Source organism: Pantherophis guttatus, chromosome 1, assembly GCF_059756535.1.
Source record: "Pantherophis guttatus breed Tessera chromosome 1, ASM5975653v1, whole genome shotgun sequence".
Taxonomy (NCBI): Eukaryota; Metazoa; Chordata; class Lepidosauria; order Squamata; family Colubridae; genus Pantherophis; species Pantherophis guttatus.
This window is the reverse complement of record NC_142063.1, coordinates 168,240,981-168,265,520: the sequence shown is the minus strand read 5'-3', so window position 1 is coordinate 168,265,520 and position 24,540 is coordinate 168,240,981. Positions and strand designations below refer to the sequence as shown.

Sequence of the window (24,540 nt, the reverse complement as noted above, 5' to 3'; positions counted from 1 at the left end):
GTCATGGGAGAAAGAATACTAGTGATTTCAAGTGTTTCAAGTGTTTACAAAGACATGGTATGAGAATTGATGATATTATAAACAACAACAAATAAGAAGGCAAGACAGTATCAGTCATGTATTTTTTTTCTGCATATAGTTATGCACACATACATAGATAAACACACAATGTGAGTTTATGGGATGAAAGAACTAAATGGCCGTGTAAATTATACATGTCATATGCAAATAGCCATGTAAATTATACAATATAATATTTTGATTGTTTCTGCACAATATCATTCAGAAAGTATTGGAGATTTTTGTCAGTAGTTAAAATATTAGAGTAGAATTGAGTAAACCCAACTTCAAACCCACTGTCATTGGTAGAAGACTTTGAGCCAATCACTTTTCTGACTCCCAAGATTGGAAATAGAATTGCTACGTATCTCACTTGAAATTTGTGGAGAAAGGGCAAGATATAAATGTACATATTTCTGAATGAATGACTGAATGAATAAATAAAATAAATCCTAATTGAATGTAAATATTTGGGGACTTAATCTTTGAGTTTACCAGTGCAACAATAAAATATTAGCACAATTATTTGATGCTTGGTTGGAAGGCTGACCCAATGTAATGGACTTGGGTTCTTGAAATTCATGTAACCCTTACTACATGTCAGATTTACAAAGGATAAACATTATTAGAGTTACTTTTAGAGTTATTTTATTGGTTAGCCCTTGGGCCATATCAAAGTGCAGAGTTCCAGACACAAATTATTACTAAAATCTGATAAAAACAATTTAAAATGAAATTGGAATAAAATACAGTTTAAAACGATAACTTTGATTAGCCTATAGGACATATCAAAGCACAAGGTGCAAACACATATTGCTAATAAAATTTTATACAAACAATTTAAAATAGGAGTAGGGTAAAATACAATAGTTATAGGATAAGATGCAGTATAATTTAATACATAAATATATAAAATGACATAAAATTATACTTCAGTGTCACCCTTATAATCTACCCCAATCAGTCCCACATATGCAGATCACAACCGAACCATTCTGTTTAAGTACTGTACTATGTTAAATGTTATTTTCAGATTCTGGCCACACATAAAGTAAGTTGTTTTGATATGGGGATCCCAATGGATCATTCGTTTGGTATATGGACCAAGGTTCCTGTCTCTCACCCCCTTATACAAGCAACAATCAAATAGGATGTGAGCCAGGTCTTCTACCTCTGCTACTCCGCAAATGCAGAGACTCTCATTGTAGGGAATAGAATGGAATCTCCCATATTTGACCATTGTGTTAAGCTGCTCAAATCTCGCTTGAGTAAATATCTCCCTAAGATGTTTTGGATAAACATTATTAGTTTAATTTAGTATAGAATATTGTGCCAATATAGAGTTGGCATTAAAGTGCAGTTTAATGCAACTCTATATCTGTTCACTTGTAATCCTTGATATAATTTCAAATTAAAATGAAGGTATATATTTATTATTTATTTTAACAGTGGAACGAGTTGAAAGAGACAACCTGTCAGAATATTGTGTTCTTGGTCAACGTCCCATGCACTTACCGAATATCAACCAGCTGGCAACTTTGGGCAAAACAAATGAACAATCTCCTCATGGTCAAATTCACCACAGTACTCCAATCAGAAACCAAGTGCCAACATTACAACCAATCATGAGCCCTGGTCTTCTTACACCTCAACTCAGCCCACAGCTTGTAAGGCAGCAAATAGCAATGGCCCATTTGATAAACCAACAGATTGCAGTAAGTCGGCTCCTGGCTCATCAGCATCCACAGGCAATTAATCAACAGTTTCTAAATCATCCACCTATCCCTAGAACAGTCAAACCAGAACCAACAAATTCATCAGTGGAAGTATCTCCAGATATCTACCAGCAAGTCAGGGATGAACTGAAAAGGGCCAGTGTCTCCCAGGCGGTCTTTGCAAGAGTGGCTTTCAATCGCACGCAGGTATCATATTTTATTTATTTAACTGAAGCATTTTATTCAATTATTCTATTAAAAAAGGTTCTTTAAAAAGCATATCAAAAAGGCAATCCCTGTCATTGGGTTTTTCACTTTAAATGAAATGAAATAAATGGAAAGTAAAGGAAGAAGACACTTCTCAGCAATTTTATTCCATTTCCTCACTCCACCTTGCAAAATTGGAACAATGCATTAAAAATCAACCACCCAACTATTGTATAACATTTCACAAGACTATGATATAGTGCCTTCTGTCTTTATATTTTTAAAATAAAACTTGTATTTTTATGCTATAGAAACTGGATCCAAATGAGGAAAGATGGAAGAGATTGTTTAGATTCTTTTTTTCATCTCCCTTTAGAAATATAGAAAAACAATGATCCCAGAAATACCTTTTTGAACTTAATCTGTTAAATTCTTAATAAAACTAGAGAATCAGACGCTGGTGACCTTAGCATTATCTACTTAGGGTAGATAGTTGATTTTTTGTCATTTGAAATTTATTGATCTATTAATTTTGTAATGATTTCCAGCCAAATGAATAAATTTTAAGAAAAATATTATGGCCATTTATTTCCTAAAATTCAAACTAGATTATTATTCACCACATTATGTTGTTCAGATTTAATAATACCTAATACTTCTCTCTCTGGTCCATTAATGTTCAAATTCCCCTTTTCCTTTAAAGACAAAATGTCTCCTTTTTTTTGCTTGATGAAAAGTAGGCTGCATGAGTATATTTGAGATGGAAGCAAACAAACAAGCAGGAAAATTACATCCTGTAATTTACTTCTACTACTTCTAGTTCTGACTATGCACAGAAGCATATTTAACTTTGGATTTTTAAAACAATATTGCAAGAATGCATGAACTAAAAAACTTTTGTGGTTACTTTCTCAGCTGTACCTTTTTAATTATGAAGCATTTTGGGCAGCCAGTAACATTGTTTGCCACATAGACAATAATGAGAATCAATTCCATTTTAAATTGTTTTTATCAGATTTTAGTAATAATTTGTGTCTGGAACTCTGCACTTTGATATGGCCCAAGGGCTAATCAGTAAAGTAAACTGAACTGAACTGAGAACCATATTTGTTAGTTTCCAGATGGTATTACCATTATGGTGCATATAAGCACCATAATACTCATACGCTCATTCATGAATTAATTCCATAGAACCTGAAAATTAGAAAAAAAATTAAATGGATGAGATCCTCTCATTTTAGTATCATGAGTTTCTCAGTTCGCTGATTTTGGAATTTAATTTGGCCTTGGGAACTTATTATTTCATGTTGGATTATTTTGTCATGATTGAATGTTTTAAATGTTTTCCGTTATTGTTTTCCAATAATAAATTGTTTTATTATTATCTTCCATTGGGAAGAAAGCAGTATATATAATAGTGTAATAGTGATATCAAATATTTTGAGTCCTGTGGTTAAATTATACATAATATATTAATATGTAATAGCTGCTTTCCTAAGAAAAGTAACTCTGGGGAGATTGCTTTCTTTTTATCTCTTAGGTTTTCAAGTATATGGATGCAATAATTAAAATGTGCATGGAATTATGTATTTTTTCAGATGAAGCTGTTATTGCCCTGACTATAATCAGGAGCTTACCAGGGCTGGGCTGGGTGTGGGGGTAGATATCACTGTCTTCTTTTTGTAGTCTTCCTGCATTTCCCCCTTCCTTTTTTCATTTTTTTCTTTCCTCAGAAAAGATTTGTAAAGGGGAATGATGAAAAGTTCTACAGTACCTTTTGTTTGGTAATGGTAGAAGCCAGGAAGTATTGTCTGAACATGAGAGGGAAACAAGGAGACCACTGTGGAACAGAGTGATCAGACAGGAAAGTGTTTATGTGAAAACAGTTTGATGTACTTTCATTTCATTTTTCCTTTCAACGTTTTTCCAAGGAAAGGACGTGGGAAATTTGTTTAGGTTTGCTGATGAAATGCATAGTTCTGTTCTGATATATGGATATTAAACAGTTTGGGCATTAATGGAACACAATATAAATTTGAATGTGAAATTCAGCACCGTAACTTCTTTCTTGAAGCTCAGACAATAAGAGTAGAGTAGTGAAGCAAAGATGGAGATTTCATCTTGTATTACAATTCACAATGAATTTTTGGGGCACTGCCACACTGGAAATTCCATATTGTATGGCAATTAAATAAACTAGCAGCATATTTTCAATACTTCATTTCTCCTATTAGAATTATAAGATGGCTGTATCTACGGTAATAAAACAAATGTCCCTTTTAATCAACATAATTATATTTTTCAAGCTGGCCTTGAGAGTATCAGTAAAAATTACAGCATGAGTAATTTGCCTTTATTTTTTTAATGTTGTTTTTAGTTTGAAAAAGTATTTCATCCTTTTGGATCATGCATCTACAGTATGTGTGTGTCTAGATATTGTTCTATTTCACCCTCTATAAAGCCAAATATAATAAATGTAGACAAAATGTATATAATGACATATTTTGAAGTTGACCCAAAAGCAGTTACATTTGTAGATCTTATAATATTGTCATTAAATAAGTCTTTATATGTTTTAGCTTCTAAAACTGTATGGACATATTTTTCAACATACATGTTGTTCTTTAATATTTGATTTGAAGAATTCTTTTCCTTGATAAGTGACTGAACTACTCAGCTATTTGGAACATTTTTTGTCTTTGCCACAGAAGCTTAGGCCTCATATACAATATTTTTAACATGGAATCATAGAACCAATATGTTATTATGGGTGTAATGAATCCCTTTAAAAGAAAATGTTCTTTTCAAAATTATTGTGGCTAATGATTAAGTAATACCTCTTTCTGAAATTACATTTCAGAGATATAGTTTACAAAAACTTGGGGAATATTATCCCAGGAAGTTATGGAAGAGAGGAAGAGAGAGAAAAAGAAAAAAAAATGTCTAAATAAAAATATGAATGTTCATAATAAATGATGGAAAGGATCCAAAGCATTCAAAGAATCCAACAGTATTCCCTCTTTCAAAATACATTACAAATAATAAGCATTGTGATTTTATAAAATAAAGCCAAGTTGGAATTCAACTGGGATTCAAAGAACCCGTTGGCTATGCTTGAACAATATACTCTGTACCAGTGTTCCACTATTTGGGATGCACCAGTTAAACAGGAAGTGACTGTGTTTGACACACTATCTCTTCCTGCTATTTTGTTTTGAAAAATGGCAATGATCTGCTGGCACCACTTCAGAAAGCATTTCCCAAAATTAACCAAAAATGGGTAAAAGTGTCCTTTTTTCTTTTTGTAATGATACACATACTCAGTGGTGGGATTCAGCCAGTTCACACCACTTCGGGAGAACCAGTTGTTAACTTTCTGAGCAATTTGGAAAACTGGTTGTTGGAAGAAATCATTAGGGCAGAGAACCAGTTGTTAAATTACATGAATCCCACCACTACACGTACTCATTACCCAAATATAAAAGGGACATTTAAATAAGACTTGATAAGCAGTAAAAAAGACTTTCTAAATAAGTGTTTTTGGGTAATAGAGGAAAAAGTTTGGGAAGTACTGATTTTTTAAAAAAGCTTTCATCCTCTATTTTGTATCATCTGCCTCATATACTCAAGGGAAGGGGGAAAAGTAAAAAGAGCAGAAAGAGAAAATTTCTAGATTGATTGATCCTGGGACCCATTTTCGACTTCATTTCTGTGCTGATAATAGTTAATTCTTTTATTTCCACTGATATAGCATGGTTGATTAAGGGGAGCCTAGTTTAACCTCACACAACCCCATTTTTAAATTATCTTTTAATCTTCCTTACAATCCAGTTAAGCAATTCTAAGAACATAGCCATTCAACCATTTTTTCCCTATTTATTTTTAAAGACCGAATGGCAATAAGGTGCCTTTTATTTGGTAATACTAGGGTTTTCTGTCTGGAAGTATCCTTGTCTAAAATGCAGAAATACAGCAGTAGGCTATTGTGTTGGATCAAGATTGTATGCCAAGATTATCGTTAACAGTGAAGAATGGTTTGGCACATTCAGCTGGGGAACCTGGTAAAACATAGGGAGAGATACAGATATTTGAAGTTACACGATTGCAGAGAAGGTGTAAAAAAAAAAAGGACATTTAGTCACCAGACTCATGAATATTAGCATATATAGAGAAAAGGGTGCAAAGTAAGGAGTAAATGTGATTTCATATTCATGCTGCTTATGTTGCTAACTAATCAACATTCAGTTCTCAGTTTTTCATTCAGAATATAATTTTCTGTGGTCATGAAAAAACTTTTAAAAAAACCTTAACTATTTTTATTAATCCCTAATTATAATTATGGAATTGTATTTATTTATACAGTGTGGTCTGTGTTGTAGATTAACCAGTCATATAGGTTCATAAAATATGTATTATGACACTGGTTAAATATATTAACCATTTTCTGATTTTTTTTAAAAAATCCAATGAACAGCAGACATGTAATCCTTGAGTTACAACCATTCATTTAGTGACTGTTCAAAGTTACAATGGCACTGAAAAAAATTATATATGACCAATTTTTCATACTTATGAACTTTGCAGCATCCTTATGGTCACATGATCAAAATTCAAGTGCTTTGCAACTGGCATGTATTTGAGATAGTTGCACTGTCCTAGGTCATGTGATCACTGTAATCTTCTCAGCTGGCTTTCAACAAGCAAAGTCAATGTGGGAAACCAGATTCTCTTAAGAACTGCAATAATTCATTTAACAATTGTGGCAAAAAGGTCATAAAAGGGGGCACAACTTGCTTAACCATTTTGCTTAGAAATTTTGGGCTCAGTTGTGGTTGTAAATTGAGGTCTACCTCTACTCACAAACTGAAAAAGTTACTTAAATGTTTTGAAGAAACTTTCATCCAAAGTAGGCTTCCCATAGAACAAATACGCGATGCACACCTATATTGGGGTACATAATATATTTGGTCTACATTTGGAACATCAAGTATTCTTTTGTCTATAGTTCTTTTCACAATTTTATATTAGGCAAATTGAAGTGAAAGATAGCCAGTTTCCTGGTATCTTAACTGTTGCTGCATTGGAGGGGTCTACTGATTTTTTTATGAATCTAGGTGATGGAGAAAGGATCTTTGCTGTCATGACATTGTGTCTGGAATTTCTTTTCCAAGAATATTTGATACCTGCTGAAGGCCCTATGCCTTTTCTTTTTAAATTAGCTTTTCTATTATACAGGTAGTCCTTGACTTACAATTAGTGTAATTAGTACAATTAGTGATGGTTCAAAGTTACAACAACATTGAAAAATAGGACCATTTTTCAGAGTTACAACCTTTGCAGCATCCCCATGATTATGTGATCAAAATTCAGATGCTTGGCAACTGGTTCATATTTATGATTGTTGCTGTGTTCCAAGGTCATGTGATCACCTTTTGCAACTTTCTGACAAGCAAAGTTGTTATATATTGGAGATAATTGCTAGTTGAGGGTTTTATCCCGGTTATCTGTTGGAGTGGGGAAATACTATCTCCTGATTGGTTGGTGGCTGATTAGTTCCCTATAAATCTGTTGGTTGTGGCAGAAATCACCTGCGAAGGGCGCGTAAGTTCAAGAATGCCATCTGCCAAAGAGGTGAAAAGAAAGGACATTTGGCTAAGGTCTGTTGTGCAAACCAACCGACAGCTATCACTGTGAGCCCAGAAAATTGCCCGAAAAGAATGCAGAAAAGACAAGAGAGTTATGGAGAGGATTGTTTTACCGTCTCCAGAGGCACCTGAAAGACAGAAACAGTACTCGGTCAAGGTAGCATCTCCTCCTGCAAGAAAGTCCATGTCACCGTCCTGATTGAGGGGTCCCCTTGCCGTATGGAGGTGGATATGGGGTTGTCATTGACTATCGTCTCTTGGGGTACATTAAGGGGATTGGTGCCTAAAATCTCAAAAAGACAGTTGGACTTCCACCATGTTCATCTCCGAGACTACCAGAGGAACAGCATCCCTGTCGTCTGCTCTGGCACTTTTAGAGTATCTTTTAAGGACTTTTCAGGCCCACTGCGACTGCTTGTAGTGGACAGTTCCTTACCGAGTGTCCTAGGATTGGACTGGTTTACCTCTTTGGGTCTGAGAATCATTTGGCATTAACTCCATCAGTGAATCTGATATCGAGACATTAATCTCTAATTTTGCAGACGTCTTTGACAGAAACCTGGGCAGATATACGGGTACACCCATCTCATTTAAACTTGACCCCCAGGTTGCTCCGATCCAAATAAAGTCGCAAAGAGTACCATTTGCCTTGTGTACAAAGGTTGATGAGCAAGGAAGCCTGGAACCTGTCGACCACACAAAATGGGAGACTCCAATTGTGACCCCTGTGAAGTCGGATGGTTCTGTTCACATTTGCGCAGATTATAAATGTACACTACAGAAAAATGCATACCCGGTGCCTGTGGTCCAACATCTATTGCACTCTTTGGGTGAGGGTAAGATCTTTGCTAAACTGGACTTTGCCCAAGCCTATCAACAGCTACCTGTTGATGCTACAGTATTGGCTCAGATGATTGTAATACATCGAGGAGCTTTTAGATATTGCTGGCTAGAATTTGGGATGAGCGTGGCACCAGGACTCTTCCAGAATCTGATGGAGAGTCTCCTGCAAGGCATCCCAGGTGTCGTCCCCTATTTAGATGACGTTCTAGTGTCAGCAGTCAACAATGCCAAACTCCTCAACCATCTGCGAGTGGTACTCACCCATTTCCAGGAAGTTGGCCTCAAGGTTAAAAAAGAAAAGTGCAAGATCGCTGTTCCACAGGTAGAGTTCGTCGGATACCTTATTGATGCCTTTTGGTTACACCCTACACAGACAAAGGTTCATGCCATCCAGGAAGCTCCCATACCCAAGAACAAGACCGAACTCCAGGCGTTCTTAGGGCTTTTAAACTTCTATAGCGTTTTCTTGCCACACAGAGCTTCAGTAGTGGAGCCTCTCCATTGTTTGTGTGACAAGAAGATGTCTTGGTCATGGGGCCAAAAAGACACTGTGGCTCCTCTCTCAAGGAACTGCTATCTTCAAACAACGTCCTGGTGCAATACAATGAGAAACTTCCTTTGGTTCTCACCTGCGACGCCTCTCCATTTGGCGTCGGTGCCATTTTAAGCCACCGATTCCCAGATGAAAGAGTGGCCCTGATTGCCTTCTTCTCACAGACCTTGTCATCGGCTGAATGAAATTACAGCCAGCTGGACAAGGAGGTGTTGGCTGCGGTCACAGGAGTCAAATGTTTCCATGAATACATCTACAGCAAATCATTTGACTTTGTGACCAATCACAAGCCACTACTGGGCCTGCTTGCTGGGAACCGCAATACGCCACAAGTTTTGTCCCCTTGTATACTGCGCTGGACTGTGTTCTTAGCTGCATACAGCTACCACCTCCTGCATTGGCTGAGTAAGACACTTAGCCACGCCACCGCCCTCAGCTGATGTCCGCTCCTGACTGTTGTGGAGGATCTGGCTCCAGCATCAGCTGTTTTATTAATTGAAGACCTGCCATCTGGTCCCATTACGGCATCAGAGATTGCTGCACGCTCTGCCAAGGACCATGTCATTGCCCAAGTGCTCAACTGGGTATGGAGGGGGTGGCCAAAGGGACCAGTCAGGACAGAGTTCCTGATTTTCTATGCCTGGCTACATGAACTGTCTGCTCAACGGGGCTGCCTACTCTGGGGAAGTCATGTGGTGGTACCCCAGAGGTTGTATTGGCCAGTTTTGGAAGCTCTTTATATAGGTCCTCCAGGCATCGTGCGGATGAAGGCACTCGGCTTCAGTTATGTCTGGTAGCCTAATTTAGACAAGGCCATCGCTGATTGGGTCGCGTCTTGGCAGCCTTGCCAAGAGTCAAGGCCAGCCTCCACATCCAATACATGAGTGGGAAACACCCAAGTCACCTTGGTCAAGGGTACATATTGACTTTGTGGGCCCCTTTTATGGACATACTTTTATGGGGGTAGTGGATGGCTTGAGGTGGTACTCATGACATCAACCACCTCAGAGGCCGTGATCAAGACCCTTAAAAGGCTGTTTGTGACCCACGGACTGCCAGACATCCTTTTTTCGGATAATGGGCCACAGCTCACATCAAGTCAGTATGAGCTGTTCCTAGTGGGTCATGGCATTCGTCATGCCCTGATTGCATCATTCCATCCTGCTAGCAACAGCCAGGCTGAGTGGATGGTCCGATCAGCAAAGGAAGCACTGGCAAGGATGGGCCTGGGGGATTGGCAAACACAGATAGTGGAGTACCTCCTGGTCCAACATGTTACACCAAACTCCACCACCAACAGGAGTCTGGCTGAACTCCTAATGGGTGACTGCCTGCAGACCAACTTGGACCGACTGCACCCTTGGAGATAACTGCAGACTCAACTAGCCAGCTCTAGACATTCTCACCATGACTCACCAGTCATTCTACAACCCACAATTACACCGGGGGCCCTTCTTGGATTCCTGCTCAGGTAGTGAATGTTACTGGGCCGCGTACCTGAAGGGTGGCGCTCGAAGATTGTAGGTTGTGGCATCACCACATTGACCAATTGCATGGCCGCCTTGGAACCTCTGTCTGCTGCCAGCCAGAATGGACTACACCAGAGACAGACCCGGTTAAGGATACACTAGCTCAGTCACCACAAACAACGATATCAACAAGGAATGGTGGTGATGCACAGATATCTGCTGATTTGGTTCCTCTTGTGATGGAAGTACAAGTGACTGAGCCTTTGCTGGCACCACAAACTACACCTGAAGCAGCGTCAGTCACTCCGCCTAGTCAGGGCTTCAGAGCTACTAGTCTTGAGACAGAACCACATAGGTCGGAAGAGATACATTGCCACCCTGCCTACCTAAAAGACTCTCTCTCTCTCTCTTATATATATATATATATACATATATACATATATATATACATACATACATATACATATACACACACATACACATACACATACACATACACGTAGTTTTGTGTTCCCTTTAGTTGTCTGAGCAGTGTATAAACTATTATATGTAAAGAACAAAGTATTTAATAAGGCTATTTCATTCATTCAGATCTCGGATGTCTTCTGCTTGTGTTCCCTTTATTTTTTTGAGATATATATATGTATGTATGTATGTCTTTGGTTATTCGGGTTTTCTCCCGCGTAAAATTGGAAGTGTCTTGGCGACGTTTCGATGAAGTCTCATTCGTCATCTTCAGGCTGGTGTTTTTGGCTTCGTGCTTCTAGGAGCAATGTGCGATCGTAGCTGTTTCTTCCTTTTAACTGCCAGTGGGGATGTGAACTGATTGGGTGGGAGCTTGGCTATGTTCTGATTGGATGAAGGTGTGTTCTGATTGGTTGGGGGCTTGGCTGTGCTCTGATTGGGTGGGGGGTTGGCTGTGCTCTGATTGGATGGGAATGTGTTCTGTTTGGGTGGGGGCTTGGTTGTGCTTGGGTTAGTCTGAGTTGCAGGGGGATTTGAGCTGGTGAGCTGCGTTGCTGTGAACAACAACTTTCATATACTCCTTGATGAAATCCCATGCACCGCCTGCCCCACCACATACATTGGACAAACCAACAGAAAAATAAGTGCACGCATTGAAGAACACAAGAACTCAGTCAGAAAAGAAGAACCAACTTCTTCCCTGGTCCAACACTTTAAAGCCACAGGAAATGAAATTGACTTTAAAAAGACCAGAACTATCGCCAAAACTGAACACTTTAACAACAGAATAATCAGAGAAGCCATCGAGATAGAGAAACGCAAACACAGCATGAATAAACGAGATGATACCTCCCGCCTACCAGCCATTTGGAAACCCGCCCTTATTGTCAAACGAGTCCCTAACACAAAGAATGACACTAGACCCACACTCATGAAAACCACATAGGATATCAACACCACACATCGACGCAAAAAGCAAACTCAAACCCACACCGATGATGAGGCACGACCACAAACCAGAAGCCAGACCACAGATGGATCATTAGCCACTTTAAACCCGTCCAATCCATACATGAAGCAAACTGACACCCACCATGAAGATGTGGCATGACCACGAACGCGAAGCCAAATAACAGCAACGCAGCTCACCAGCTTAAATCCCCCTGCAACGCAGACTAACTCGAGCACAACCAAGCCCCCACCCAAACACCCCCAGCCAATCAGAGCACAGCCAACCCCCCCATCCAACCAGAGCATAGCCAAGCCCCCAACCAATCAGAACACACCTCCACCCAATCAAAACACAGCCAAGCTCCCACCCAATCAGTTCACACCCCCACTGGCAGAGATAAGGAGAATCCAAGACCTTAGTGCCTTCCGCCGTGCCCTTAAAACCCACTTTTTCCAGCAAGCCGGGCTGGCTTAAGAAGAAATTTTAAATGTTTTAATTGGTTTGTATTTTTAATTTTGGGCCAAATTTATATATATTTTAATTGTTTTTAATATTTGTATTTCATGTTTTTTAATTCTGGCTGTACACTGCCCTGAGTCCTCAGGGAGAAGGGCGGTATATAAATTTTTTAAAAAAATAATAATAATAAAAGGAAGAAACAGCTGCAATCACACATTGCTCCTAGAAGCACGAAGCCGAAAACACCAGCCTGAAGATGACGAATGAGACTTCGTCGAAACGTCGCCAAGACACTTCCAATTTTACGCGGGAGAAAACCCGAATAACCAAAGACCTACACACACACACACACACACACACACACACACACGTATGTATGTATGTATGTATGTATGTATGTATGTATGTATTTGTTATTTTGATCACCATAATGCTCCGTCTTGGTGGGAAAGTGTGTTATGTATTGGAGATAATTGCTAGTTGAAGGTTTTATCCTGGTTATCTGTTGGAGTGAGGAAATACTCTCTCCTGATTGGTTGTTGACTGATTAGTTCCCTATAAAAGGAACTATCTCAGCTAGGGAGTTTTTAAATTGCCTTATAGACAGAAATAAATAAAGAGCTGATAGAGATAACTCTGGCCTTACCTCCATTCTTTGCCCGGAACTTAACAAAAGTCAATGGGGAAGCTAGATTCACTTAATAACTAGGTTATTAACTTATCAACTGCAGTGATTCACTTAACATCAGAAATGTCAGACTCAATTGTGCTCATAAGTTGAGGGCTACCTGTATATATTTATATTACAAGGGTGCCTTATTGTAGCATCAAATAATAATCTGCATTATTGGTTTTAGCAATATTGTTGCATATATTAATTCTATGTTTGGTGTTTGGAAAATTGCAATTTGAAATATTTCAAAAAATTACTATGGAAGAGAACCTCAACAATAACTTGATAGAAAGGTGAAGTATGAACAATTCAAATAAATAATGATTTATTATCTGAAATGGATAGTGAGATTTAATCTCATTTGTTTATATTGTTTCAGGCAAGCTTCATTTATTCATTAGATTTATATCCCACCTTTTGTACTGCAGCTTAAGAAGGCATAGGGCTTCCCTCTGTTTATCCATGCAACAGCCCTATGAGATTTATTTATCTTTTTTTTAAAGTTATGCTTACTTCCATTAGTGTGTGTGTGTGTGTGTGTGTGTGTGTGTAAATCTTACAAATTACACTCCTGTCCATTTCCATATTTTTCTTCTGTAGAAATCTTTGGCAGAAATGCCTTCTAAATTTCTGGAGGATTTACACTTAGATGCTGAGCTGAAATGAATCTGATGAAAATCTTGGGTTTGTACACTCTGCCTTTTATCCATCACAAAACATCAGTGGGGGAAAATGGGGCATTTCTCCTGGATTTTCACTTTTTACAAAGCAGTATAAATATATATACTGTGGTAATCCTTTAAATAAGACAGAAGATTATAGAGGATGAAAATTAATATCATCAAGTGAAAATAATTGAAGTTAAAATTCTAAACAAGCGCAGAGACTTTTTTTGGAATGGTAAACACATTTGGAATATTGAGAGAAAGAGAAGGTTGTAGATGCTTTCATAGCATGACTGCCATGTTAAACAGGACTTGCCAGAAAAACAGCTATTAACCAGAAGCCAACTTTGTTCACCACCATCCAGTATAGCTCCCACTTATCAGTTTTTTCAGATCAGATTGGCACACAAGGCAATATTCTTGCAATACTAAGGATTTATACAACCCTTTATAAAAAAATAGGAGGCAGTGCTTTGATTTAATGGTTATGTTGGAGGAGGGAAGATTGCACCTTCAAAAGGTTCTGCAGGAAATAGGTTCATTAAATCTATTTCAGGCTGATTTCAGACTGGGATGTAGGGATGAAACAGCATTAGTTACACTTTTGGATGGGCTCAGGATGGGCGACTGCTTCCATTTTGGCCCTCTTGGTCTCTCAGCAGTCTTTGATTCCATCAACCATGGTATCCTTCTAGTGACTGAGAAACACAGTATTGTAGTGGCGTACTTCCTTGCTCTAAACTGGTTCTGGTTAATATTTGTAGTGGTGAAGCCTCTAGGGTCATCTGTTGGCACTGAATTTATTTATTTATTTATTTATTTATTTATCTATCTATCTATCTATCTATCTATCTATCTATCTATCTATCTATCTATCTATCTATCGTATTTATATGCCGCCCTTCTTCCGTAGGACTCGGGGCAACTCACAAGATAAAACAACACGACAATAAAATGATATTAAAATAATCCAATTTAAAATCCCCAAGCAATTAAAACTCCCGGCAGATCAGGGAATTTGCTGAAAAAGCCATGACTTTAGGTCACCGCGGAAAGTGCGGAGGTCGGGGGCCGTCTGGAGCCCAGTGGGTAACTCATTCCAGAGGGTCGGGGTGACCACAGAGAATGCCCTCATCCTGGGCGCCAGCAGGTGACATTGTCTGGCCGATGGCACCTGGAGGAGGGCAATCCTATGTGAGCACACTGGGTGGTGGGAGGCCGGTAGGAGGTGGTCCTGCAAGTACCCCGGGCCCATGCCATGAAGGGCTTTATAGGTAAGCACCAGCACCTTGAGTTAAATATAATTGTACGTCTACTGTATGTACACTGCCCAAAGCACAATTTGCAAGTGGGGGATCTTATAAATTATTTAAATCAGCAAATAAATAAGCCTAAGGAAATCTAGATTTGTTTCCATCACAATAAACTGTAGAGTACATTCCAAAACAATAAAACATGGCTAGATTGATTAAGATTAACCAAAGCTTAGCATGATTTCTAGATAAAGTCTGTATGTACTTTTCTGGTGTTCTTTAGAAAGCCCACCAGAGATGAATTAAATATAGTGTAGTGATTGGAGTTGTGGTTTAATCTTGCATTTCCTTCACAATTCCCCTCTGTCATACAAGCACTTATTGTCTTTCCTAAAAATTAACAGCCTAATAAAGAGAGTTTATTAAGCTAATGTAATAGCAGCATTTTCTTTGAGGACTAAAACATTTCATTTTAATATTAAAAATTGAATTTCTATCATTACACATTATATACATTTTATTTAAATCAGCTTGAATACGGTCATTCCAAGCCTAAGCAGGTATCTCACGAGAGATACATACGTTAAGCATTAGTTAAATTAGTTTTTAGGTTCTATCTCATACCAATATATGATAATTAAAATTTAAAAATAATTCCACATTGAAACGGCATGTTATGAAACATAATTATCTAAGCTATAGGCATACACATGTGCACGCAGAATAATTTCATAAAAGTTACAGATCTGTTTATAGAAGATCAGAAACCATTATTAATACTGCAGTTTTATGCATGCTTATGCAGTAATCTCCGCTTACTTTATTGGAATGTTCTCCCAGGGAGATGTATACAGAATTGCAGCCTTACTATTTCTGTTGTGAAAAATAACACTGCATAATATAATAACATCTTTATTGTATTCAACATGTTGAAATAGTTTAAATCCCTATAAAATATCACAATGTTTGCTGGGAGCTAAGAAGCATAGAAAACTAAAATAACCAAAGTAGTCTTTTTGGTTTTTTAGTATTAACTCCTAATATACTGGAATTTAAAAGATAATTTTATGTTTTATTCTACATTATAATGTTTTCAATCAAAAGTATTTCCTGCTTGTAAGTTTTGCATTAATTAGGAAGGAAGGCCTCTTAAGGTACATTCTATATTCTTTTTTGTATAATGGAAAACATTATATTGCATAGTCCTGATATGTTTAAAGAGTGACCTTGCATGCTAAGAGCAATTATACAAATTTGTATTGCCTGTTTGTAAAATTCCAAAGTCATTGCCCTTCAGATTTATTGGAAATATATTTCTTAAAAATTCTCATCTAGCATGTTGTTGTCCTGAAATCTCTGGAGGGCACTCAGTTGCAGAAGCTGATGTGTGTTGTTGGCCTTATACCAGTGGTGGGTTGCCTCCGGTTTGGACCGGTTTGCAAAAACCGGTAGTAAAACTGGTGGGAGGCCCCACCCACCACCCTTGGATGTCATCATCGATGATCTGCGCATGCGCAGAAGCTTCTGCGCATGTGCAGAAGCAAGGCACGCACACTCGCTTCGCTTGTACGCACACATTGCAAACCGGTAGTAAAGGTAAGTAGAACCCACCCCTGCCTTATACATATGATTGTGACTCTTTAGATATTGTATTCATATAGTGAAATAAAACCAAAATAATTTTCACAGTTTGTTCTACTAACTGCCAAAATTTATTACTGTAACATTTCAGATAAGAATCTGGAATGTTTGTTATCAATAACAAATAATAACTCATCTATAAAATGCACTCATTAGGAATTCCAGACTGCAGATTTTGTTTAAAAAAAGAAAGAATAGAATAGAATAGAATAGAATAGAATAGAATAGAATAGAATAGAATAGAATAGAATAGAATAGAATAGAATAGAATAGAATAGAATAGAATAGAATAGAATAGAAATGAAATACTTTATTTGGCCAAGTGTGATTAGACAGACAAGGAATTTGTCTCCGATGCATAAGCTCTCATTGCGAATGCAAAATGACAAAATACTAATAACCCTAATAATGAAGTACTAATAATCATAATAATGATACCAGTAAGAGAAGGTAGTGGAACAGATGAGAAAGATAATAATAATACAGCCATACTACATGGGTAACTATACTTAAACATAAGACAGTACTGTGGGAATTAGGTGTTCAGCAGAGTGATGGCACGAGGAAAAAAATTGTCTGTGTTTAGTTGTTTTCGCATGCAATGCCTTGTAGCTGCGGGCCGAAGGGAGTAGTTGAAACAATTTATGTCCAGGATGTGAGGGGTCTGTAGATACTTTCTCAGCCCCCTTTCTGACTCGTGGTTCTTAATGAAAGCAGGCTGATTGCAATAGTTTTTTCTGCAGTCCTAACTATCTGCTGAAGTCTGTACCTATCTTGTTTGGTTGCTGTACCAAACCAGACAGTTCTAGAAGAACAAATGATAGACTCAAAAATTCCTCTGTAAAACTGTATCATCAGCTCCTGGGGCAGTCTGAATTTCCTGAGTTGACGCAGGAAGAGCATTTTTAATGATGGTTCCAGTGGTGGGTTTCAAATTTTTTTTCTACCAGTTCTGTGGGTGTGGCTTGGTGGGCGTGGCTTGGTGGGCGTGGCAGGGGAAGGATACTGTAAAATCTCCATTCCCATCCTACTCCAGGGGAAGGATACTGTAAAATCTCCTTTCCTTCCCCATTCCAGGGGAAGGTTACTGCAAAATCCCCATTTCCTCCCGATCAGCTGGGACTCGGGAGGCAGAGAATAGATGGGGGTGGGGCCAGTCAGAGGTGGTATTTACCGGTTCTGTGATCTACTCAAAATTTCCACTACCGGTTCTCCGAACTACTCAAAATTTCTGCTACTGGTTCTCCAGAACTGGTCAGAACCTGCTGAAACCCACCTCTGGATGGTTCTAATGTTAGGAGTCCATTTCAAATCTTGGGAGATTATAGAACCCCAAAACTCAAAGGAGTCTGTTGTTGATCCTGTGTTGTCTAATATAGTAAGAGGTAGTAGAATAGAGGGCTCCTCTAAAATCCACTTTCATCTCTACAGTTTTAAGTGTGTTCAACTTCAGATTATTCTGGCTGCACCACAGGGCCAGTTGTACAACCTCTTGTCTGTATGCAGACTCTTCACCATCTCGAATGAGACCAATTACTGTTGTATCATCTGTAAACTCCAGTACTTTATCAGTATAGAATTTGCACAGATTGCCTCCTATTTTTAACTGAGGTATGATTTCAGAAAAATTCCAGTAGTTAATAGAACTCTCAAGGGTAAATTGATTTATGAGATACCTAATGTTAACTGCTTTATTTACAGTCACATTCTTTCACTGTGAGTTGTATTGTGTTGGGGGGGTGGTGCATGGAGGCTCAGCCAATCTCATTGTACACATGTTGTACTCTGACAATAAAGGTTTGAATTGTATTAAGTAGCGCACTTTTTCTGTTTGTTTTTACAATCATCTTGTAAAAGTCTTCTTTGAAATACTGTTGTTGAAGTTGGAAAATGATTCCTATTCAAACAACCAATTTACAAATGTAAATTATTTTTTTCCTCAGTGAGCAAAGACAAATATTTGATTAGTAAAAATTCATTTATAGGTATAGGTCTTTTCTAACCCAGAATTTCAGGCTATGCACTAATGCCCAGTTGTGAATGATTATGTTCCATGAATTATGATACTGTACTCTTAGATATAGATTACAGCATCCATAATTGGAGCTCTAAAATTCATAGATTATCATCATAGATAACCAGTTTTTAAAAATGTGATAAATATGTGTATATCCAATGGGATTCTAAAGCAAATGTGGGTTTCCATTCTCTGTTTCTACCCTTTGGCAGAATATTACAGAAATGAACAAAATCTCTAGCTAACTTCAGGCATTTCCTAAAAACACCAATGCTACAGTTAGTCTGGCTGGACTGGTTTCTTTGCCATACACCTGGTATATATCACTTTAAGAATAAATCATGCCTCATTAAATTACAATTAAATGAAATCATGATCATTTGTTTTTCTTGAAGAAGATGCTTTGCATATTGAAAGCCTAATTTGTTGCAGGTGAGAAAAAGATGAACAGATTATTTAGTATCACTTTATTTTTATTTTTATTTCATAATGCTGATTGTTGATTCATTTTTGTGTATACCAACTCAGATATGAATATAAACCAGGGCTCTCATGATACTTTGTTTTATTGACTTTGTTATCACTCTGTCATCTATTACCAGCACAGTCTGTCAGAGCAGTCTATTCAGAACTGTATTGTAATAGATTTCCATCCTGAAGCATTTTCTCATGAACAAACTCTTCACATTTCATTGCCACCTACTTTTTACCATTTTCAGAGGTGTGCTGCAAATTTTTTCTCACTTTTTGTATTCTTTAAATATAAAGAGTTGCATAGGACACCTCTGAACCTGATATTTGAAGCGCTGTTCTCTTGATAGCTTAACACAGTGAGGAGTGTATGTGCATATAACCATTCTGCTCAGATTGCTTTGAAAGTCAGGTTTTACATAACCCTACTGGTAAGGCTGAATTGTTTTCCATAGGTTTAGAGTAGTATTTGGCTCTCAGAAGTTTATGACCAGCATCATTAGTTTTCCACTGGTATTTCAATATTGCGGCTTCACTTAATACTTCATAAGGAAAGTGGTTCTATACTCCTGGATCCTCCATAGGGTATGCTGGGGCTGAGCTTCATACTCCACTGCCTCCCCTCCCAAAAGTCATCTAGAGCCACAGCACCAAAAACCCCTTTCTGCTGAAAAAAAAAAAGATGAAAACCAGCTCCTAAGCCTCAGTGCCAAAATCCTCTTTGTGCTGTGAGTAGGGGAAGTTGGAAGCAGTCTCTTACCTTACTAAGGCTTGGGACTGGGAGAGACCAAGACCGGGTAGCTTGACTTGGAAAGGTTACTTGCTTAATGAATTGTTATTGGCAGTTAGGTTAATAGGGCAGTGGGGAGTTCTGGTATTGCCATCAGTAAATGATGCAATCGCATGCTGTTGTGTTTTACAACTGTATTGCTTAGCAATGGAAATTCCAGTCTCAATTTTGATCATAAGTCAAAGATTAGAAGATAATGGTAAATACAGTCAACACAATGATCTCTACAGGATTTCTGTTTGTTATTATACAAGTTTATTTACTGAAAGGAAACATTAACAATTAACCCAGTCAGTAGGCTTCCATACTACTGGATGTTAGACCAAAATGAAATGAAATAGTTATAATCTGTATTGTACATTGTCATTCAACTCACAACAACTGAAAGTGGTCAAAGAAATCTGATTAATGATTTTTTTAATATTCGAAAAATGGTAGTTGCTGGGTAACAACAGTAATAAGGGGCTACTACCTTATGTTATTTTGCTTGTTCATTGCCAAAGTTTCTGATTAGTAAGAAATAAGGCACTGGAGTAGGTCCAGTCATAGCCCAACCAGTAAAGCTTTTGTGTTCTTGTTATTAATAATTTTCAAACTTGTTCATATGTAAGAAACTAGCACACTTTTTGAGAGTCTTTTAACACAGGAAAATGATGTGATCATACTTTCCAAGTATATCTGAATTATCTGTTTTGAACATGCAGGTTTTATGTTAATCTATATGCAACTGCTTAATTAAGCAATTACTTTGCTTTTTAAGCATGAAAAAATAGTATCTAGTCCTATTGTTTTACTAAAAATAAATATTTATTTATTATTTATTAATGTTGTTTGCCACCCATTTCAAGTGATGAGTATCTGAAAAAGCAAAATCAATTGTTTAAAAAGCTATTCTTTGTGTTTAAAAGTTCATCCAAAGCTCAATAAATATTATAAAATAAAGCTACAATATATACAATTGTATTAAATAGTTATTAGGTTAACAGGTGTAGATTTATTTATGTTCTCAGACCAAAAAAGCACAATTGAGAGTAATAGTTAAGGTATCTGGTAGTTAAGGTATCAGGCTAGAAACCAGGAGACTTTGATTTTTAGTCTCTCCTTTGGCATGAAAGCCAATGGGGTGACTTTGGGCTAGTCATTCTCTCAGCCCATGTCATCAGGTTCCGATGACAAACTGCTTAGTCAATCCCTCTCATAACCAATGGATCAACATTTGGTTGATTTGAAAAAAGTGAACCTTGCACTTACACAAAAACATTAGGATGAACCCCTTTTCAAAAACACAAAACATAAAACATAAAAAGGGAAAACACAGTTTTCTGAAGCAATAACAAGAAAAGAATATCATCCAACTTTTTCAGGCCATAACTATTATAAGAAACTTGGTGATCTTTGTAGTGGTTATCCAAGTTAGGTCTTGCAGTAGGAAGATTGTAAAGTAAACTTTGGATTTATGGATGCCAGATGCCTTAGGTGATATCATGGGCAGTGTTACAATACACAGATTACTGTCTTTACCTCTTAGCAGAAACACATAACAATAGTTTTGCAGGAGATTAAAATGTTTGCCTACAGCCCGCATAGTAGGATGTGTGCTAATTCCAGCCAAAGTGAAAAGTCTAAGGTAGTGGTCAATTAATTGACTATTATTTTTTACTTTAAAAAAATTCAAACTACAAAAGAGGGATATTGTCAAGTCACTGCATTTTTGAACCTTATACTTACAGTGCCCATATGTTCTTTACTATAAAGGACAGACCTTTGTTTCAGAAAGCTGTTATTAAATTTAATTATTTGTTTTATTGATCTTGGATTTACATTCTCCTTTGTAGAGCATAAACAAATGTATTTATTTTTGTCAAATTCATATAGCTACCCTTCTCACATGAAGCAGACTCCAGGATGCTCCCAATGCATATAAACAAGGAATTAAAACATTTTACAAACCCATTAAAAACAATAAGAATACATAAAACAAGACTACAAGAGGGTAGCTATTACCCATAAAACAACCAATGTAGAAGCTCCCTATTACCAGAGGATTCCCAGACTTCCTGAAGGCTTATCCTTATGAACTTCTCAGATTTGCCCCCTTTTCAGGTTTGTCCTTTCCAAGACAATATGCCTACTACACTTATGCTTGGTTATACTTTAAAATATTGTCTTTTTTATGCATCTAATTGTATGCAGATTTAGAAGATTAATCAGTAGTCAGATACATTTTATTCATGAATAAAAAAGCAAAAGCATGTAACTGATTTGAGGAAATATTTTTAATATATAATAAACACCTGTGCCTGGAATAATTATTTCATATTTTGCATTGATTTGCTATATATCTTAGCATATTCGTTAAGAATTATATCCCTTCTTTTATACAGAAGCTCAAGACGGCATACATACTGTTCCCTCCTATTTTTCCTCTCAATCACAATCCTGGAAAGTTGATTAGGCTGAAGGAGAGTGATTGGTCCAACAAATTTTTTTTAGTAGTCTTCTCTTTGTGATTCTAGTCTGCTTCTTCAGAGTATCAGTTTCACTTTTTCATGTATGTATGAATTTCTCATATTCAGTAATTGTGAGCATTTCCCCCATATATCTTGACCCAGGGAAATTTTATATATTGAAATAAACTTGAGGCACATTAATTCGCTATAAACTGTATTGAACTTTCCTACCTAGAAACAATGCAGCAAATGATTTTCCCTTCTAAGAATGGTATTTCAGAGGAGTAGGCAATATGTTGAAGTTCTTTGCAGAGTGCAGATAGAAGGAAGGAGGAGGAGGCTGGACAAAGTACCGTAACATTTAGGCAGCAGTTGTACCATTTATTTGCAGCACAAGTAGGAGTTATTTTCTAGTTATGAATCTGCTATAAGGAGGAAATTTTAGTTGGAATTCTCTAGGACAAAGGAACACAAAAGTACAGCAAACAATTAGAGATTCTGTTACTCAAAGACTAAAGTCTTAGTATCAGAGTAATCAGTATTTTTTATGTCCTATGTGCTCTGTAACTTTTTATATTTTATGACTTTACTTGGTTTCTAAAGCTTCATACAGGCTATAGTACAACTGAACTGATGACTTCTTTCATGTAAACGATTCAAACAATCTAGATGTATTTGATGAATCTGACCATTGCCACCTTCTGACTTTTTAAACAAGACAGCAATTTCCAAATTAATTAATTTTAAAGATGAATTATCTTAAGGATTTCTCATATTTGCAGCATTTTTCCCATTAGAAAGAATTGACAGTTTGCAATGAATGAACTGTAACATCCGAACCTTGCCAAACATTTTTCTTCGTAAGTCTCCTGAGCTGTTTAAATGTCTGAACTAAATTTACCAAACTTGGCAGATTCCTGAAGTTGAACAGAACTGCCAAGTGTTTGCAACCTCAAGCAGAAAAAGTGAGAGCTCTAATAGTTTTTAGGCACCTGGCTATAATTGTAGTTTTATAATGGTGTCTTACTACTCACTTGCCTCTTTGGCAGATTTGTATTTGGGTTGTTCTTAAGTGAAAGGTAGAATTTAAATATAATTGCTCTTAAATCAGCCATGGTCCCTAGAAAACAAGATTTGTTTCTAGAAAACATTCCATGTGCTTTGACATCTGATGAAAGATCTCAACCCTGCAACCTGGCCAATTATAACTAACACATTTTTTTTAAAAGACTTGGACTTTTTTTTAATTTTTTGAACCAGGGATTGCTATCAGAGATACTGCGTAAAGAAGAAGACCCTAGAACAGCTTCCCAATCCCTCCTGGTAAATCTGAGGGCAATGCAGAATTTCCTCAACCTACCTGAGACAGAGCGAGATCGTATATATCAGGATGAGAGAGAGAGGAGTATGAACCCCAATGTGAGCATGGTGTCTTCAGCTGCCAGCAGTCCAAGTTCCTCCAGAACCCCCCAGGTAAGGTTCAACCCTATTATAATTGCTTTCAGTGTTGTCCCCTCATAAAGAAAACCTAAAGTCAGGCATCATATAAGATGGCTGGTTAGGTTTTTCCCGGACTGATATTAATTAGAAAAGAAAAGACATTCTTAAATTCTTAGGGTTTTAAATTATGTGGTCTTTTAATAACACTTCTGGGATGAAACTGATATACTATTTTTTAAATTAATGCTGCAAATATAAAGAATGAACATTCAATTAAATACATGAAAGAATTCAAATATCTACAGGGGAGGTTACATACCTTGGCTGTGATCTGAATCTGCTCAAATCAATGGTGTACCCTTGGTCAGAGCTAGGTATGTTATTTCCTTTCAGGACCAATTGCGCACTTCATTCTCAACGTGTGCTTGAACTTTTTCATAATTTTAGTTAGAGGTTGTTCCTTTAATTTTATCCTATGGTTGTTTTTAGTTGCTTTAGTACCTCATCTTCTGGTTGGCAAATTGACCTCCAGGGTGCATCCAGAAGTGCTGAAATAAAATTAAAAGGTTGTTAGGTTGATTGCAACTAACTAATAGAATAAAACCTTTCAAAATAAGTACTTGGATGTATTTAAGGGATTTCATTAAAGATATTTTAGAGGTCTGTAGTTGGTTTCAGGATACAATTCAAAATGTAAGTGCTAATCTTTAACCTTCCAAATGGTTTTGAGTCATGAAAGTTTAAGTGAACCTGTCCAGCAAGGCACACATGC

General features: G+C 37.2%; 1 protein-coding gene across 2 annotated transcripts in view; it reads left to right on the top strand.

Moving 5' to 3' along the window:
• Positions 1–24,540, top strand: part of SATB2 (SATB homeobox 2) — a 155,343-nt gene that overhangs the window by 86,541 nt on the left and 44,262 nt on the right. The window contains exons 7-8 of one of the 2 annotated variants that reach the window (XM_034430176.2): positions 1,510–1,982; positions 23,589–23,801. In XM_034430176.2, the coding sequence (XP_034286067.1) occupies positions 1,510–1,982; positions 23,589–23,801 (686 nt within the window). The remainder of the gene's footprint in view (positions 1–1,509; positions 1,983–23,588; positions 23,802–24,540) is intronic. The other variant, XM_034430184.2, reaches the window with a different exon arrangement.